Here is an 18,701-nt window from a genome sequence, read left to right as displayed (position 1 = left end):
AAAGATCCCAGAGGAAAAAAAAGATTTGAGTACATAATTGGTGCCCAAAATTTTATTTGTGTCATCACATTTAACTTTCAGAACAAACTTGAATGGACAATATTGTTTTCCTTTTACAGTGAGGGACATAAGTGCTCAGAGAGGTGAAATAACAAATGAAATTGGTCCAGAGTGACATCTCTGGCAAGCCTCACCTCCAGGATTAAAACTAGGCTGATTTCACTCCAGAGCAATTTTCTTCCTTGTAAAATAGTCATCCTCAAACTTAGCTGAATATTACAATCACCTGGTGATTTAAAAAAGAAAAAAACCCTGATGCCCAGGGCACTTCCCATAACAAATCAGAAGCTTTGAGGGTGGGACCCAGGCATTAGTATTTTATAAATAATGGCCCTAGATTATTCCAGTGAGGAGCCAAGTTTGAGAACCAGTTCCATAAGCCATGCTTCCTGAATGGGGCTGTTGGAGAGAACCTCTCAAATTTAATACCCAGGGTGGGACTGATGAGGAACTCTTTAGCCTTCTCAGAGGAATTGATATTTTTAAAATAGCAATAAATGAATCTGAGCTTCCAGGTGTGGAATTTAAGACCATATGAAGGAAATAGTTTGAGACAAAGAATCCTTTCCTAATTTCCCTGAAGTCACATCATAGGCATGACCATCTCATCTCTTTATGGCTGAAGCTTAGCCTGACTGCTGCACCCAGCCTTTTGCCCAGTGATCTCTGGGGTAGTTTACTATCCTCTTTGTCCTGCCATTACTCCTAGAAATTTGACTTCATTGCTGCCTCTAGTGACTTACGGATTTTTCCCAAATGCTTTGTAGAAACTGTCGACCTCACTGGAGGTAAATCTACTCCAACTACTTTTCTGGTGTTTCTTGAAAAGACAGAGTGATTTATTTATATCTCTTTCCTTCACATAATCAGCAGTGAAATATTATGATTGTGGTCTTAAGAGTTTATAAATATTTTCTTCCAAAAATAAAAAAAAATCACTTACCACAGTCTTTTTCAGAGATACAGACTGGATTCCAGCACCAAATTTAGCCAAATATAAACCAAGGTAGCTATTTAACTAACCCTTGATCCTGAATGATAGTAATTAAATAAATAGTAAAGAGATGCAGGTGCTATTAGAATAGAAAGAGAAAAAGAAAAGAAAAAGAAAGAAGAGAAAGAGAGAAACAGGGAGAGTGCGGGAGACAGAGAAGAAAGCAACATTGTCTACCTATGACTTCCAGCTTCCTACACACTAAGTTGAAAAAAATTCTAATATCAACTTAGAAATCTAACAAAATCAATCAGTCAACACAAGGTTATTCCCAGAGCTCTGCTAAGTGCTATGAGGAAATATGAAGCCAAGTTTCTTCCCTAATTCATAATTTGTTTAATGAAAGCAGATCAGTATGTGAGAAACGTGTAGAAGTCTATACAGGATGGTGGGAGATGATTGCAAGTGTGAGCTGTCTCTGCTGGATGAATTCAGAGAATGAGACATACATGGAGCTGCCCCAGGGCAGTCATTCGAGTCTTCATGGAGAGCTTGGGAACTTGAACCAGACCTCATGGTAGCAGTAGGAAAGGAGAAGGCAGCACAAAACCATGGCACTGAGTAAAGATGCACAGTGCTAGTTATTCTGTGTCCAGAGTTCATGTTTAGCAAGAATGAAAATAAGATTGAATAGCTATGTTCTCTATTCTCTAATCTGGGTGCAGATTAGAGAATCCAAATTTAGTAGCCATAAGAAATCTTGAGCTGAGAGAAAGGAAGTATGATGTTAGAGGGTCTGGATTTGAAGTTGAAAAACCTAGGTCTGACAGCCAACTACCAATTCAGTTATATGACTCTGAGCAACCGTACTACACCTCAGTCTCCTTTTCTGTAAAATGGGACAACTGTACTCACCTAACCTCTTCTTAGGGATTTGTGAAAGTTGTCAGTTAAGAAATGGAAAAGACATTGTACACAGCAAAATTCTGAACAGATGTCTGGGCAGTTATTCTGTTTACTTTCAGTCTGACAGTTTGTGGATGAGAAAACTAAAGTTCAGGGAGGCGAAGTAATTAATTAAAACCTTAGCTTTTTCATAAACAGTCTTCTGCTTTTTTCCTCAATAATATCATTTTTCTCCTATATAAAAATTTGAAAACCATGCAGGGAAATTTAGACTTAAAGCAATGGACATAAAAGAAACCTGTATACATTCTTCCATATTACACACATGTGCTTATGGTGCTTTGAGGCATTTATTTGCCTGACAATAGCTTGGAAGGAAAAGACATTAGAGTCTCAGAGAATAACGATTGAAGTAATAAGAAATAAAGGCCCGGAATTAGATGGTAAAACATGTTAGAGGAAGGAAAGCAAGGTAAGATAAGGTGACTCAGAATCAGAAATGACAGACTAGAAACAACTTATAAATGCTTTCTGAGTAGATATTTATGTGCCAAACCCTGTTCTAAGCATTGACAATACAGCAGTTAACAAAAAGATCCTAGCTCTCATTGAGTTTAATATTTCATAGGAAATAGATAGATGATAAAGAAGTAAATAAAATAACTTTAGATGGTGATAAGTTCCTTGAAGGAAATAAAATAAGTTAATATTAATACGATAGTGGCTGGGGCAGGATGGCTAGGAGAGCTGGGGTGCAAGTCAGCTGGGGAGTGATGCAGGCAGGAACACTTTATGCAGAGATCCTAGGCCTGTGGGTGCAGGGGACGGTTAGAAGGCTCACAGCACTGCTGGAGGACAGTGATAGGACAAAGAACAGGAAAGTAGAGCAGGGAGATTGCTAGGGGGCAACTCATGTAGACTCCTGTAAGTCATGGTAGTGAGTCTGGATTTTATTCCAAGTAAAATGGAAAGCCAAGGAAAGTCATGAACCGCCAAGTGATTTGAGCTGATTGCTGCTTTAAAAAAAAGGCTAGTGTTTAAAAAGTAAAAAGGATCAGTGTAGCTGCTATGTGGAAAATAAGTTGTGAAGGCAGAAAGAGTGGATGTCAATTGACCAAATAGGATAACCTCGCAGTAGTGGAAATGCAGGTTATGGTGGCTCGCACTGGGAGAGGACACTGAAGATAAAGAAAATACATCTTTTTGGATATATTCTAAAAGCAGGCAAACAAAAGTGATTAGTCTATGAAGCAGGTTATAAACTTTGCCATTGGCAAAAGTAGAGAAATTACAAAGAGGAAAATGGTTAAAAATGAAGAAACAGAGCTCAGCTTTGTACATGTTAACTTTAAGGAAGAAGAGAATCATCGAAATTAGTGATATCTACCAAGAGCTAGAAATACAGAATTACCCACAAATGGAAAGTGAGGGCAACAAAATAGACTTGGGAGTCACCAACTTGTGGGTTATATTTAAACTACAAAAGATTGTCAAATTTGAACTCATTTTAGGACGATCACTTTGTCCTCATAGATTTTTAAAATATATTTTCTATGTATTTAATATGTACCCTTATTTTAAAAATCTGCAAGAACTGAAGGCAATGAGCACGAAATTGGTTTCTTACGGTTCTTTCCAGAACCTCCAATTCATTTCTCCATTCTTGCGTGTGCACATGCACATGTGTACACAGTTGTGCACCCAGTGCTAGAAATGAAAGGGGCTGGGGAGGAAGCAAGATAACAGCGATCATTCCCATGGAAAACCAGGAAGTGTGAATATTTACCAACAGCACAGTCCTGTTTAGGCAAGTTTATGAAAGAAAAATAAAGTTTTTCAGTTCTGGGTCCATATCCTGCTATTTTAAGACCTGCAGACATTAGTCTCTTTCCTTTTAATTTTAGAATTTCCATTAGGCTCAAAACACATTTGAATCTTTTATTAAGGTTTCTTTGGACCTGATGAGGCTTAAAATATTGCTGCAACTTGGTAAGCAAAGTTCTCCTGACTAATGAATTTCTTATGATTTTTCTTTTGTCCTCAGTTGCTGTACCTGCCTTTCAGGAGCTGCCCTCGTTTTCAAGAACTCGAGAGTGAGACTTTGAAATCAGAGGAATTCCAGAAGAGGCTGCGTCCTTATAAGGTTAAAAAGTAATAGTATTTAGTGGTCTACATGAGCTTGAGGGCCAAGACAAAGGATGAAGCTTCTGCTTCTTAAAAGTATGGGATGAATGTGTCTGTTGGTGGCTGGCTATAGCAACGGGTCAGAATATCTAATGAGGGAAGTCATCCCTCCCTGATGCCCTTCCCTGTGCAGGGGCCACAAACCAGTACAGAAGCCAGTTGATTTCTAATCCTGTACCTACAGCCCTGAAAGGAACCAGGTGCAAGTGAGTGGCTGGATGACAATAAATGCAAGTCTAAAGTCACCTGCCTTATCACAGTTGAGGGGCTGGGACTATTATCTTCACATACAAAGGACATTCTTTTTTGTTTCTATGTTTCTTTGTAAAATACACCCTTCAGGACTATGCAAAAGGAAGATATAATGCTTTGCATTTTTAAAAATAATCTTTTTCATCGTTAATACATTCATATGGTCCAAAAATCAGAAAATATAAAAAGGAATGCAATGGAAAATCTCTCAATGATCCCACAGGTAACCACTGACATTATTTTCTTAGGTAGTCTTGCAGTTTCTTTATGCATATACAAACAAATACAAATATATTCTGATAGTCTCCTCTTTTGTTACACAAAAGTGGTACGCTAATCACAGAGTTAGGTACCTTTGTGGGTTTTTTCCCACTCAACAAAATTTCTTGGAAATATTCCTGTATCTGTACATAGAGCGTTTCCTTATTTTTTGTCTTTATTTTTATACAAAAGTGTAATATTTGTATTTATGGACATACTGTAATTTATTTAACCAGCCCCTATTGATGGAAAAGTGGGCCATTTCCAATCTTTCATTTTTACAACCTATGTGAGTACTTTGTACATCTAAATAATTTCACGAGAATATCTGTGGTATACTATCTCAGAGGTAGACATTCTGGGTCGATTTGAAATCTTATCAAATTACCCTCCAAAGAGGCTTTACCACTTTCTACTCCTATCTGCACTGCATGGGAGTGCCTGTTTCTCCCCAGCCTTGCCCACAGAGTGTGGACAGCTGTGGGAATATTTGCCAATCTGAAAAGTAAAAAACGGTGTCATTAGAAGCATCTCCTCTAACATCAGGAATAAGACCAGGAAGCCCACTACCATCACTATTATACAACGTATTCTAGTACTTTTCTCTTATGATGAATGAGCTTAGATATCTTCATCTAGTTCAATGTCACTTGTACATCCTTTCACATCCCTTGTCTATTTTTGGATTATTCATTTTCTTTTTTTCCGTAAGCTTTGTAGGAGCTTTTTCTATATATTTTAATATTTCTGTGATATGAATGGTGGGTTTTTTTGTTTGTTTGTCTGCCTATTGATGATGCTTATGGTGTTCTTGCCATATAGGTTGTAAGTGCATCAGTATATTTTTATATGGCTGCTATAGTTTGAGTGATATTTAGAAAAACCTTCTCCACTCCTAGGTTATAAAAGAAGTCTGCAAGGCTTTATTCTAATTCTACTACAGCTTCATTTCTACATTTATATATTACATCCATTTACAGTTTATAATAACACCGTTAGGTATGAGGTAGGTATCCTGCTTAAGTTTTTTCCTGGATTATCTAATTGCCCTATCACTATTTATTGAATAGTTCATCATTTCCTACTAGTTTAAGCTATTACATATTAAAATTTCTATATTTGTGGGGTCTATGTCTAGAATTTTTATTCTATTCAATTGTTCTTACTAGCCAAAATCACAGTTTTAATTATTAAGATTTTATATGCTTTAATATCTAAAAGGCTGGCCATCCTTCATTGTGCTACTTTTTCTGAGTTTTCACAGCTATGTTTTAATTTTCTTTGTGAACTTTAGGATCAACTTGTCTAGTTACAAAAATATTATTTTTTTGATTTTTGGTATTTTTGTTAGGGTCATATTAAATTTATAAATTTAAGTTTCTTTCTGATTTATAATATCTGCAAACAATAATGGTTTACCTCTAGTTTTGCAAAATTTATACCTCTGTTTCTTTCTTTTTTGGCTAGTACTTACAGCACAATGTTATGTGACAGTGTTGGTAGTGGGTGTTCTTGTCTTATTCCCAATTTTAAAAGGTTTTTCCTATTAAGTATGCTGGCTTTTGAACCAGAGGAGAGAGATTTTTATCAAGGTAGGAAGTGTCCATCTTTCTTATTTTCTTGAGTATTTCTTTAAATCCATATGGATTGTTTAAAGATCTTTTTAATATTTCTTAATATAGTCAAATTATTATTCTCTTTGGATCAATTGCTACATTTCATTATATTCATAGATTTACTAATATGGAGCAATCTTTACATTTATCATATCAAAACCCTTTCTTTTAATGTGACATTGAGTTATTTGCTAATATTAATGTTTTACTTAGACCTTTTACATTAATATTTACAAGTGACATTGAACTATAGTTTTATTTTGAGGGCAATCTTCATCAGTATCGATGTTATATTTAATTCATAAAGTTTTCTTTCTTTTTCTATGCTCCAGAAGAGTTAAAATAGCATTAGAATAATTTACTCTTGAAAAGCTTGGTAGAATTCCTCCATTAAATCATCTGCCGCTAGAGATTTTGTGTTTAGGGAGGTGGTAGCAGGAGCTCTTTAACAATTACTTCTATTTATTTTATGGAAATCTGTTGGAGTTAATATTGGCAAATTGTAGTTCCCTAGAAAATGCATCCTTCAAACAGACAATATCGTCCAAAAGGCTTCCCAGAGATTGCTGCCAATTTCAGCAGTCAAATAGCTGAACATTGTTTCTTATTATTGTGGCAATCCAAAAATAATACAGAACCTAATGAAATGTTGGTATTCCATCCAGATTTCATATTTACAGCCAGAGACCAGGTCCTGTGTCTGTTGTGTTTTCTTAGGATGCTTCAGCCTGAGATATGCTTTCCCTTCTCACTTGGGACATTCATTTACATATGAGTTATACCTCCCCTACTTTTAAAAAGAATTTGAGTCAGTGCACTTCAATCCAATTCCAGCACAAACCAGGAACATGTGACAGTAAGCCAGCATTTATCTGCATTTTAAATGTAATAATGAGACGCGATCAATTAGTGTGTATAAAACTTTGGGGTTGGCATTATCATAGCCAATATTACCGGTGCACATTTTTTGTGAAGAACAGGGGCAAATTTGCCTCATATAGAACATTGGGCAATATCGAGACATTTGGGTTACACTACTAGAAAATTAGGAATGCTACTGGCATTCCTAGTTTAGAAATGTTTTTTGTTTTTTTTTCTGTTTGTGTTTCAGGATTTTATAGAAACATTGCCAGAACTTTCAGGATTCCATAGCCAGGAACTTTTTGGAATTTGGAGTAAAATCTATGACCCCTTATATTGTGAGGTAAAAAATATATATATCTAAGGTTAACTTTCAATATCACTTTATGATTTATGTTTATTTTGAAACAGATAAATACATTTTCTTTCTCTTTACTTATACTGCCTTTGACCTTAAAACATAATCAAGACTTCCTTAAATTAACTTGAAAATCCTGAATTATTCTTTTCTCTCTCCATTATTTATGTTTTCACCCTTTAGAAAATTGTGAGCAAAATTGCTTTGCTTCTGTGTGTCGCCACTTATTTGTCTTGCAGTCACTCAAGAATGCTGGGCTCCTGTCATATGTTTTAATGAAAAAAGCAATATTGTTATATAGTAACAGGAAAAAAAATTACCTGGATTTGTGGATATAGAAATAAGCAAGTCAACAGTAAGCCAATATCTGGAGGCTTTGTTGGAAAAGAAAAAAAAAAAAAAAAAAAAAAAAAAAAAAAAAAAACAGTAAGCCAGGCTATTGAAATTTGCTTATCAAGAAAGAACCCCTTCCTTGCTGTGCAAGACAATGCATTTGTGGCTAGGTAAATTATGATTGTGTTTTTCAAGGCTACATGGTGTTTTTCACTCACCATGCTCCACCTTCTGGCCAAAAGGAGAACTCTCTATTCCTATTTTCCCAGCCTATTCACTAAATCCTGGGGCAAGATTCTGACCACCCACCTGACTCATACCCACTTCTGATTTTGAAGTCACCATGAAAGTTTAGGGGATGGTGATTACTTCTGTAGCTCCATCTCAACTACTGATGGCACAGTTTGCCCCTCTATGATAGAGTTAATTGACCCAACCACATGCTACTTCCCAGTATTTTCACTTTATCATCAACGATATGTTTCAATGAAGATTTGTTGGCTTTATAAAAGACTCTTGGATGGAAACAAAAACTCACATTTTAGTTCCAGTCTTGATTTTTTTTTTGTCCTTACTACAGTCTGATCTGAGCTCTTCTGAAATGTGGCCACGTTATATGGTACTTTTTCACATTTCTCTCACTTATTTTATCTATAGGTCACTTCACTTTGGTCTCCTCTTTCATGAACTCACTCTTCCTCTCTCTCTCAATCCTGACTTTGAAACTGGGGGACTCCTAAGTGACTCTTTTTAATGGGTAATAAATATTGGCACAAGGTCTCTACCTGACCTGCTTGGAGTTATTCATCCGTTTAAAATACCAAGTACCTACTGTGTGTAAAGTGCAGACTTTTCCCAAGAGCAAGTGAACAAGAAGTTGATGGAGTGGATATATATTGCTAAAGCCTCCAGAAATATATTGCCTTTTCTAACTGGCCTCTCAGGCAGGTCATTCAGCTTTTAAGGGAACATCATCTAACCCTGTCAGCTTTTATCTTTCCCAAAGGCTCATAGAAAGATTTCTAACCCTTTCCTAAAGGAATGAGGTACATTTGTGCCCTCCTGCACGCTTCCTCTGCAAAATGTGAATCACTCGTTGACCCTGAGTTAAGCCAAATGCTAGGGACTTGGTAGGAAGGGGCAAATTTTTCCTCTGAAAATTTTTCTTCTGAAAATCTATACCACTGCTTATCACAGTATAAAGTCTTCCTAGAAAGAAATGGCAAGACAAGAAAGACTTGGCCCCGATAGTTCTTGTGGGGTAATAGAAAATGTTTTAAATGAACAGAGAAAGCAGTCATACATAAAAATATACATGCAGTTTCTTCCTTTTTCTTTGTCACAGAGTATTCACAATTTCACTTTACCCACCTGGGCCACCGAGGACACCATAACTAAGTTGAGAGAATTATCAGAATTGTCCCTCCTGTCCCTCTATGGAATTCACAAGCAGAAAGAGAAATCTAGACTCCAGGGGGGTGAGTATTTAAATAAATGAGAGGAGCATATTGGATCTGTGGTTGGATGGTCTGGGTCTGAGTCCCAGTTCTCCCACTACTCAGCTGTGTGACCTCAGACCACTTACCCATCGGCTCCCACTCTGCACAATGGAGCTAATAATGATACCTACCTCATAGATAAGATTAAAATGAACATATATAGTCAAAGGGCCTAGAACAAATGATACCTTGTACACAATACACTGTCAATGAACATTATGTTTTACTACAATCATCAATATTGTCCACTCTGGGCCTTAGTTTTCCCATCTGGAAAACAAAAGCTTTGGGCTAAAGCTAAATGATCCTTTCTATACCTTCCAGATCAAAAAATCAAGCATTTGTGTCTTGTGGCCTATAGGATAACTTTTTCAAGTGGGAGGTAGGATAGATATGGCCTGTTTTCCTGAAACCCCGCGTGGTGGCCACTGTTTAAGTTGATAAAACAGGCTTTTCAGGTTAATTACGCTCTTGTAAATTAATATATGTTGCAATTGAGAAGTTTGTGACACAGCTTAAATTTTTCCATTAGTACTAAAAGATATTGACATTTATTTATCAGTGATGCTTCTCCTTGGTTAGAATTGGCCCTTCAGAGATAGGACACCCTGCCATAATGAAGATAACCCAGGCAAGAGAATGCTGGATCCTTGTCATCAGGATAAGTGGGTAGAAGACAAAAGCCAGGACCAGGCAGGACAGAGGTAGATGCTGGAGTCTGTGAGGGCAGCTGGGTGGACAGACCAAGACACCAAATGGGGTGTGAGGCTCAGATGTGGTTAATGTAGGTGTTACTGAGCCTTCCTGGATAAGAGATCAGGTTCCTTCTCAGTGCAGAGATTCAGGGAGCCACTCCCAGTGGATTGTAGATGACATGCAAGATAAAAATTATTTGCTCTTCCAAACCTCAGTACTAAGCTGCTAGTACAACATGTTGTTACAGAATACCAAAGACCATGTTGGAAACAACTATAAAGTTCTTGAAGAAACAGCCAATGAAGACAAAGGAAAATTGTTTAAATAGTAACCGGTTCTTAATCAGAACTACCCTATTGACTAACAAAGAATCTGCATAATTCTTAAAAAAAAAAAAAAAAAAACCAAAAAACTGAGGATGAAGAGCAAGAGGATGTCCAACATGTCAGGTTGACATATGAAGAGAGTCCAAGCCACAGGAGATTTTCCAAGTCAGGTTGACACATATATTCTAGACATTTTGAGGAGATTAAAACAATCATATCAGGATTCCAGCCATTGCCAGACCCTATTCCCATAGGATTAAGACAAGTCCATCAGAATCCCAAGAAAATGCTACAGGCAAAGCATACTGGGGGTTGGACCAGATTGGGAGGATGTTCACTCAGGGCTGCATAACTAGAGGAAGAATTCAAACCACTGACCAGAAGAGGAGTCAATTAAAGCTAGAAAGGCAGGGCTGCATGTCAGGTATAAAAAGAGTGAGGCAAGAGTGACCAGGAGAATATCTCATGAGATATGAAACCAGAATGGTCAGGAGCAAATTCATGTGAGATGAACAGAGTAGATTGAGACACAGAATTTAAGACAGTGGCCATTAATGATGTGCAGATGTTGCAGACCTGCTGTTAAAGAAGTCCTGATTATATGGCACAGAGGCAGACTCTGTGCAAGTCCTTACACCATATTAAGGGCATGAGCAACAAGACCTGGCCCTTGAGGAAGGGAGTACATCCAGAGAGGAGTCTCAGCTGGAACCTGCAGTGTTGGGAAATTACCACGCAGGACATAGACTGTGTGTAGGAGCAGAGCCCAGGAAGAAACTCAATCTTATGTGCTTAACAACAAAAGATTCAGAATGTGCCTTGTTGGCCACACAAGCAAGCACCACGTCTTATTTCTGGCCTGCCAGGTGCCAGCAGTATGACTCAGTCCCAAGCCCCATCAGATGGTGGAGGTTAGACTCTTGATTTATTTCCTCCAACCCAATCATGGTAGATTGGGAATCTAGCCCCTTACTACTCAGAGTGCAGTCCATTGTCCAGCAACACAGGCATCACCTAGGAGCTAGCTGGAAATGCAGAATCTCAGGCCCCACCCCCAACCAGTTGAATCAGAATCTGCATTTTAATAAAATCCCAACTTGCTTTATACCAGACAGAAGTTGACAGTAGACTAATAATTGATGCAGGAGTATCTACATATGAATTTTAAAAAACGGAGTTTATCTTAGAAACTTGCTCATGTTTCCTCCTTTTTCCCCCTTGGCTACTAGAAGGTTGCATTTGAGAGAAGCCACTTCTCCTCTCTGAATCTCAGTCCCCACCCCCCATCTGATGAGGGGATTAAACTAGATTCTGTCTGTAAGAGTCTTTCCCTGAGATGTACTCTGGTCTTGGATTCTAAAGGCTGGCATTGATGTATACACACCTGTCCTACTTTCTGGAGGAAATCTCAGTGCCATTGACAAGCCAGGAAATTTTTCCCTGTGTGGTTCTGCCAAAACACAAGCTCAGACTATTGTTCAGCTCTGGCTAGGCAAGAGGGTTTTGTCAACCATTTGCTTGTTGAATAATGAAGCAGCTGAACAAGGTCCTGCATAGAAACATGCATTGTCTGGCATAACACAGGAACATCAGGACTGTGACCAGCATTTTCTGACTTTTACCAGAACTTTTATTCTGTCATTTAGTTTCAGGGGTGACATATTCAGTAAGATACACACACGTGCACACACACGCACACACACACATACAAAAACCCTTAAGTTTGGATTAAGGTCACATCAGTTAAAAGTCCTCTTCTTGGTCTAGGCCAGGAATTGGCAAACTACTGCCTGTAGACCAAATCCAGCCCACTACTTGGTTTTACAAATAAAGTTTTATTGATACACAGTCACACTCATATTTCATTAAGTCACACACATAATTCATTTATGCATTAGTTATGGCTGTCTTCATGCTACCACCACTGAGTTGAGTAGTTGCAACAGATCTGTCGTAAGATCTGTCATAAGACCCACAAAGCCTAAAACATTTACTATCTAGCCTTTTACAGAAAAAGTTTGCCACCCTCTGCTGCAGCCCAGGAGTGAAGGAAATGAAGTTTATATCTTCAGAGCAATGATATTTTGTCTAATTTATGCAGATTTAATAAATGATGCATCAAGGAACTTAGAAGCTAGCTTTATGCTCCAGTGTGGTCTAATGAAAATGAGTAAGATTTTGACATGCTAGATTCAAAGCCCAGCTTTTCTGCTTATAAGTTATATAATTTTAGATAAGTTACTGAGCCTCTCTGAGCCTCAGTTCCCCCACTGATAAAATAAAATATTGACATGCTAAAGCCTGGGGATAATTGGATAGTCACCCCTTGTTACACCTGGAACAAGAGTATAATCATCGCAGAGCCAAGAACTGACATCATGTTCATTATCAAGGCTGCAACCTGCCAAAAAGGTACCTGCTGACAAAGGGCAAGTTGCTGATTGTGATGGCTCTCATGCCTTTCAGAAACTTGGCTATAGAGTTTAGTGCCAACATGGCATGATGATCAAGTCATGGGCAACCCTCTCTGGGATGGAAGGATTTAGACCTGTTATAGATGCAGTATCTAGTTTCTTCCATTCACAGTGAAGGAAATTCTATCATCTACAGAAGGAACGGATCATTTACCTCCTTAATTAACCCTTTATTGTACTTACTGGTATACAGACCTCTCCCTTCTTACTATTTTATAAGCTATTTGAGGACAGGGACCATGTCCTATTCACCTAGCACAGTATCTGGCCCATCATAGCTGCTGAGTGTTTTTGCTGAGTAGACTACAGAGTCTGGGATTGTAGTCAGTCTGTTAACATCAATGCCCTGCTCATCACAAAACACACACACACACACACACGCACACGCACACGCACACCCCACTGGTCATTCTCAAGCCAGGAGAACATGTTCATAATAGAGATACCAACAAATAGAGACACCAGGAGGCAGTTGTGTCCCCATAACAGAATCTGGCGCCACAAGGTGCCCCACAGTCTCCAGTGTCTGCAGATGGGGTGGAGACTGTGAGTGGTGCATCTGCCTTGTACCCCCTCGGGAGGAACAGCCGTTAGGTTTTTGGATGTGAAGGGCAAAAAGGCTTCCTCTACTGAAGACAGAACTTCAGGAGGAAGCTAAAGATGATGGTTGCCCCCCAGTAGTGGCACCTGAGGTAACTAGAGAAACGGTCCACAGAAAACAGTCTATGACCTATATAAACATCTAGAGAGCTGCCTTTGCCCATAGCCTCCCGCAGGTCTGACTGCCAGAGAGTGGAAGCAAGAAGGGTGGGGACAGACAGGTGCCTGCGTGCCGTCATTTCAGGTCTGCTCTGGAGAAGAGCACTGGCTAGCTGCTGTCTTGTGTGATCTGAAAAAGCCATCCGGAATTCCTTCCAAGCTTATCGTCCCCCCAACCTGAGCTTTAACAAACCTGGTATAGTAGTCCCAGTGGGCCAGTCGCGCTCTCCTCACCCTGCTGGGCAAGTCGCTTAAAGTCTCTGGGCTTCATATTCCCCACCTATAAATGAGGGATAAGACATAGGATTTAGTAAAAAATGTATGTAAATCACACTACCTGGCACACAGTAGTGCCTAACCAAAATTAGGGGTTTACCTCTCAAGTCATGTCAGGGAGAGTCCCGAACTAAGAACTGACAAAAAGCCCATTAACTAAAATATAAGCCTATGTCTGGTTCCACTTCATTGTTGATCTGTCTCCTTTAAGGTGTCCTGGTCAATGAAATCCTCAATCACATGAAGAGTGTAACCCAGGGATCAAGCTACAGAAAACTTGTCATGTATTCTGCAGTGAGTATTTCTGTCTTCCTTCAACATCCATTTGTTCAAGTGTGTAATTTCTCTGCGCATGGGGCCGCATCTTCATCTTCATTTCTTCATCATCCAGAAGAGAGTGGGCACCTGCACAGAGCTTTTAGAATTAAATGCATCATTCTGACCATCAAGGAGTTTATAATCTAATACTGACAAGACAAATAAACATATAAATACCATACAAAGCAGTATGGAAATGTCATACAATCAAGTGTTCTAAAGCCTAAGAAAAGGTAGCCACCTCTTCTGTGCTGGGAGGATGAGAAGAGAAGCAGGAAGGCTTCCTGGAAGAGGCAGTACATGCAACACATTGTGATGGAGGGGTTAGTGTCTCCTTACCAGTGTGTAGGGAATATAAAAGGAATTATTAGGATAGAGGTGAAAGGCCTGGAACATTATATGGAAGAGTTGGTACCAAATTAGTAAATGTTAACTGCGATGCCCAATACTTAGTAGCCACACGTAACTATTTAAAAAGATAATTATGATTACATAGAATAAAAAATTAAGTCCCTCAGTTACACTAGCCACATTTTAAATGCTCAACAGCCACATACAGCCAGTGGCTACTAAATTGGACAGTATAGATATAGAACATTTCCATCATCATAGAAAGTTTTACAGGACAGCCCTAATACAGAGTCTCAGAAGTTCGAGTTGGAAGGCAGCTGAAGGACCATCTTGTTCTGCTGCTTCTTTGGTTAATGTGGAGAGCAGCAAGGAAGCTGGGGAGAACCCCTACAGCATTTGCTCAGGGAAGGCAGGGCAGGGCTAATGGGATAGGAACTGCATTTCAGGAGTTAATCCCTCTTGTAGAATGACTGGATGTTGGGAACAGGATATAGTGTAGAAAGCCTTTGCAATGTAGAAAAATGGGGATGAAGCCTAAAACTAGGGCAGCGACAGGACAGGAGAAGAAGTAAGTGGGTTATAAAGGAGAGCTGAGTGTGCATGTCTCCATGATGAATTGGAATGTGAGTGGAATTGGAATGAATGGAATGATGTGCTAGGCAAAGCCACAGATGAAGGCAAGCTTTCAAGTCTCCGTGGCAGGAAGAAGGGGGAAACCATTAACAGAGGTGGTCTTGGGCCAGTTGAATGCATTGGTTAGACAATGGGTTTGAAATGCCACAGGGGCATCCAAGCAGAAAACTCCAGCTAGTAAAGGATAGAAGAGGAAAGGGAAAAGAGAATTGCAATTTGAGGTTAAGGCTACATTTGGGAAAAGAGAGAGATCTTGGAGAAGATTTCCATCTTGGAGCAGAAGCCAAGGGAAGGGACAGTGTTGTGGCTGGATCGTGCATTCAAATAGCTGACCACGTTGTCTGTGGTGAGCAGGGAAACAGGATGTAGTATGCTGACTCCTTCTCCCACTCCCCATGGCAGAGGGTTTCTTAGCTGTGGGTTGGCTGGAGAAAGCCATGTTTTCATTCATGCAAGAAGGTGAAAGGTAATTGAAGGTAAAGGAAAGTTTGCTTATTGTCAGGGGCTCTCAATGATACAGACTAAAGAAATAGCCCTCGGATGGAGCAAAGTGTGCTGCTTCCTGGAGAGAGGCAGGCCTGAAAGTAGTCAATTCAGCTAGTTTTGTAAATTTCTAATCTAGTTTCCGTTCTAATTTGTTGTGTGACTTCTAGCAAGTCATATCTATAACTCTCTTTTTTCTCTATTAGATTGCTTCTAACCCCTTTTGAATATGCATATGCTTTCATACAGTTTAGGCAGCCCAATCTTATCCCATTTTGTAGATATGGAAATCGAGGATTGCCTAAGATTAGATAGCTGATCAGTAGCAAAACTGGGGCTTTAAACGGCTCCTCTGTACCTTCCAGCCACACTATGGTCAACATTTCACTTTCTTATTTTTAAGCTGCACCCTCTACTTTCTTACATTTTATGCTCCCTAAACATTTATAACCTCATATACTCTCCCACAACTTTGAATCACAGATGATGCTAATCTATAAGAAAATATAATATAGCATTAATGTGTTCTAAAATATTTTAAAATTTAATGAAAATCGATGAAACAAGCTAAAGAAGAGTTAGGCTCTATTGGAAAAAGGCACATGACTTAAAATCAGAAAGCTTACATAAATCAAAAGCTTCACATTTACTTACCTCCATTTGGGGGTCACATGACATTAAGCAAGTTACTTCTCTGGGTTTCAGGTTTTCCATCTTTTAAGTGGAAATAATGATTTTTATGTAAATTTCATTGTCTAGAACACAGAAGATGTTCTTTTCTTCTCTACTTATTAAGTCACTGGGGCATGGGAAATTTAATTGAATCAGAAACCATCATAGTGTTCTACAAAAACTGAACACTTATTGAATGTACATCTGAACAGAGGTAAAGAAAATGACTTGCTTCCATCTCTGCAGCATGACACTACTGTGAGTGGCCTACAGATGGCGCTAGATGTTTACAACGGAATGCTTCCTCCTTATGCTTCCTGCCACTTTATGGAATTGTACCTTGACAAGGGGTGAGTGCCTGAGTGCTTCACAAAATCAGTATCAGTGGACCCTATACTTTGTTATTATCATTATTGACTTAAGGCTTGTTGCATCTGTCTTTGATTTGGTTTTATATCCAGGAAGAAGAATGGTGGTGAGTAACGGTATCTTTACTAGTCGTGGCTCTTTTTTCTTTGTTTTCATGAAGACTCTTATTGGGAAAGAGTGTGCATACACAGTAGATGAAAAATTGAAGAGATCTACCCTAAGTGATAGAAATTATATTTTTTTAAAAAATTAAGGTATTCTAGGAAGTATGCATGCATTGTTCTCTTGGAAAACACAGGCTGATAGATAGCAAGAGAAAAATTAAAGTTCTTGCTGGTTATATAATAATATTCTTTCAATTAAAGAATTCAAATATATCCATTCACTTTCTGGTGATTTATATCCGCCAGTCAAGATTCTTAAAGTAGGCCAGGCGTGGTGGCTGACGCCTGTAATCCTAGCACTCTGGGAGGCCGAGGCAGGCGGATTGCTCCAGGTTGGGAGTTTGAAACCAGCCTGAGCGAGACCCCGTCTCTACTAAAAATAGAAAGAAATTAATTGACCAACTAAAAATATATATACAAAAAATTAGCCAGGCATGGTGGTGCATGCTTGTAGTCCCAGCTACTTGGGAGACTGAGGCAGGAGGATCACTTGAGCCCAGGAGTTTGAGGTTGCTGTGAGCTAGGCTGACGCCACAGCACTCACTCTAGCCTGGGCAACAAAGTGAGACCCTGTCTTAAAAAAAAAAAAAAAAGATTCTTAAAGTACAACTGCTGACTGGTGTTTACCTCTTTGCGACCTGGTATGGCCTTCCCCAGCTGATCACAGCTGAGCTTGAACCCACCAGAATGGTTAGAGTGGCCAAATTTCCTGGTATGCCCAGAACTGAGGAGGCCTTTGAAACATGTGAGTTTCATTGTTAAAATTGAGAATGTTCTGGGAAAACTGAAAAGAGTTGATTACCATAGTCAAGGTCATACCAAAAAATTTGTATCAGCTGTGACAATGACATTCTCACTGGGAGATGAAGGTGTTTGGGACAAGTTACCAGAGTCCATGGGATATTATTGGTGAAATAAGAGCAAGGAGGGGGCTGCATTAAGACAGTGGCCCCAGAGTTTTGTTTCAGGGTTGGCTGGGGAAGTATATTTTGCTCTTCCCTCGAGGCATCCACAGTAGCTGCATAGTAGCCCAACTGTGCATTTACATAGGGCCCTGTGCTCAGAAGAGCCCATGCTTGTTTTAATGACCTACTGTTCCCACCTTGAAATTCTAAATAATTTTTAAACAAAGGGTCCTGCATTTCATTTTGCAAATTTTATAATCTTGAATGTAATTTTGTGGTCTCCTGAATTTGTAGAGTAGGAAAGTAACAGGAGAGAGACCTCATTCCCAAACAATATCTTCACTGCTTACAAAGAAAGTGGGTCCTACACAGTTAGGGAAGGGTAGATAGACCCTTTATGGGAGCTCTAACTGGATGCCAGGCAGAATGAGGTAGAACTAAAATGTGGTCTTAGCTAACCTTGCTCTCAAATATCTAGAGTCAGAGTGGAGAGACCAGATCCACAAAATGGAGACTAGCTAAATAGAGCATAAAATGGGCATGAGAGGACTAGAGCCATAAAATGTTCTCTTTACAACAAGCCCTGCACAAGTCTGTCCCTTTGAAGGCCAGCTCTGGACACAGAGTTACTCAGCCCAGCCCAAATTCCAGGATCAGCTCTAGGAGCAGGGCCCATCTCTTCAGGGGTAAGAGAAGCTACTGACTTTACCAGACTTTCCTCTCAGGTTTCTGCACTTCCATGGTCTGGAGCTTGTTTTATAAGGGCATGGCAGCATTTTCTCCCACTGAATTGCTTTCTCTCACTACTTTGAGTAAATCCATGCTATGAGTCAAGTATGGGGTAGGGTATTTTTCCAACTGAGACACATCGACATACAGAAAAAAAAAAATTAACCAAGGGTTACATATAGGTCAAGTCTATTGTTATATTGAGATGTTTTTATTTGGCACTCCACAGAAATATCAAAGGTTAAACTTGATTGCTTTTAAATTAGGAACAAGGAGGCTTCA

At 39.1% G+C, this 18,701-nt stretch overlaps 1 protein-coding gene across 3 annotated transcripts in view; it reads left to right on the top strand.

Annotated features, from left to right (window-relative positions):
- Positions 1-18,701, top strand: part of ACP3 (acid phosphatase 3) — a 48,988-nt gene that overhangs the window by 15,786 nt on the left and 14,501 nt on the right. For 2 of the 3 annotated variants that reach the window (XM_012766877.3, XM_076005363.1), the window contains exons 5-9: positions 3,945-4,043; positions 7,325-7,417; positions 9,111-9,243; positions 14,007-14,089; positions 16,499-16,602. In XM_012766877.3, the coding sequence (XP_012622331.1) occupies positions 3,945-4,043; positions 7,325-7,417; positions 9,111-9,243; positions 14,007-14,089; positions 16,499-16,602 (512 nt within the window). The remainder of the gene's footprint in view (positions 1-3,944; positions 4,044-7,324; positions 7,418-9,110; positions 9,244-14,006; positions 14,090-16,498; positions 16,603-18,701) is intronic. The other variant, XM_076005362.1, reaches the window with a different exon arrangement.

The sequence above is a fragment of the Microcebus murinus genome, chromosome 1, assembly GCF_040939455.1.
Source record: "Microcebus murinus isolate Inina chromosome 1, M.murinus_Inina_mat1.0, whole genome shotgun sequence".
In the NCBI taxonomy this organism is placed as follows: Eukaryota; Metazoa; Chordata; class Mammalia; order Primates; family Cheirogaleidae; genus Microcebus; species Microcebus murinus.
Note: the sequence above shows the minus strand (reverse complement) of the source record. Positions and strands in the feature narration are given on the sequence as shown.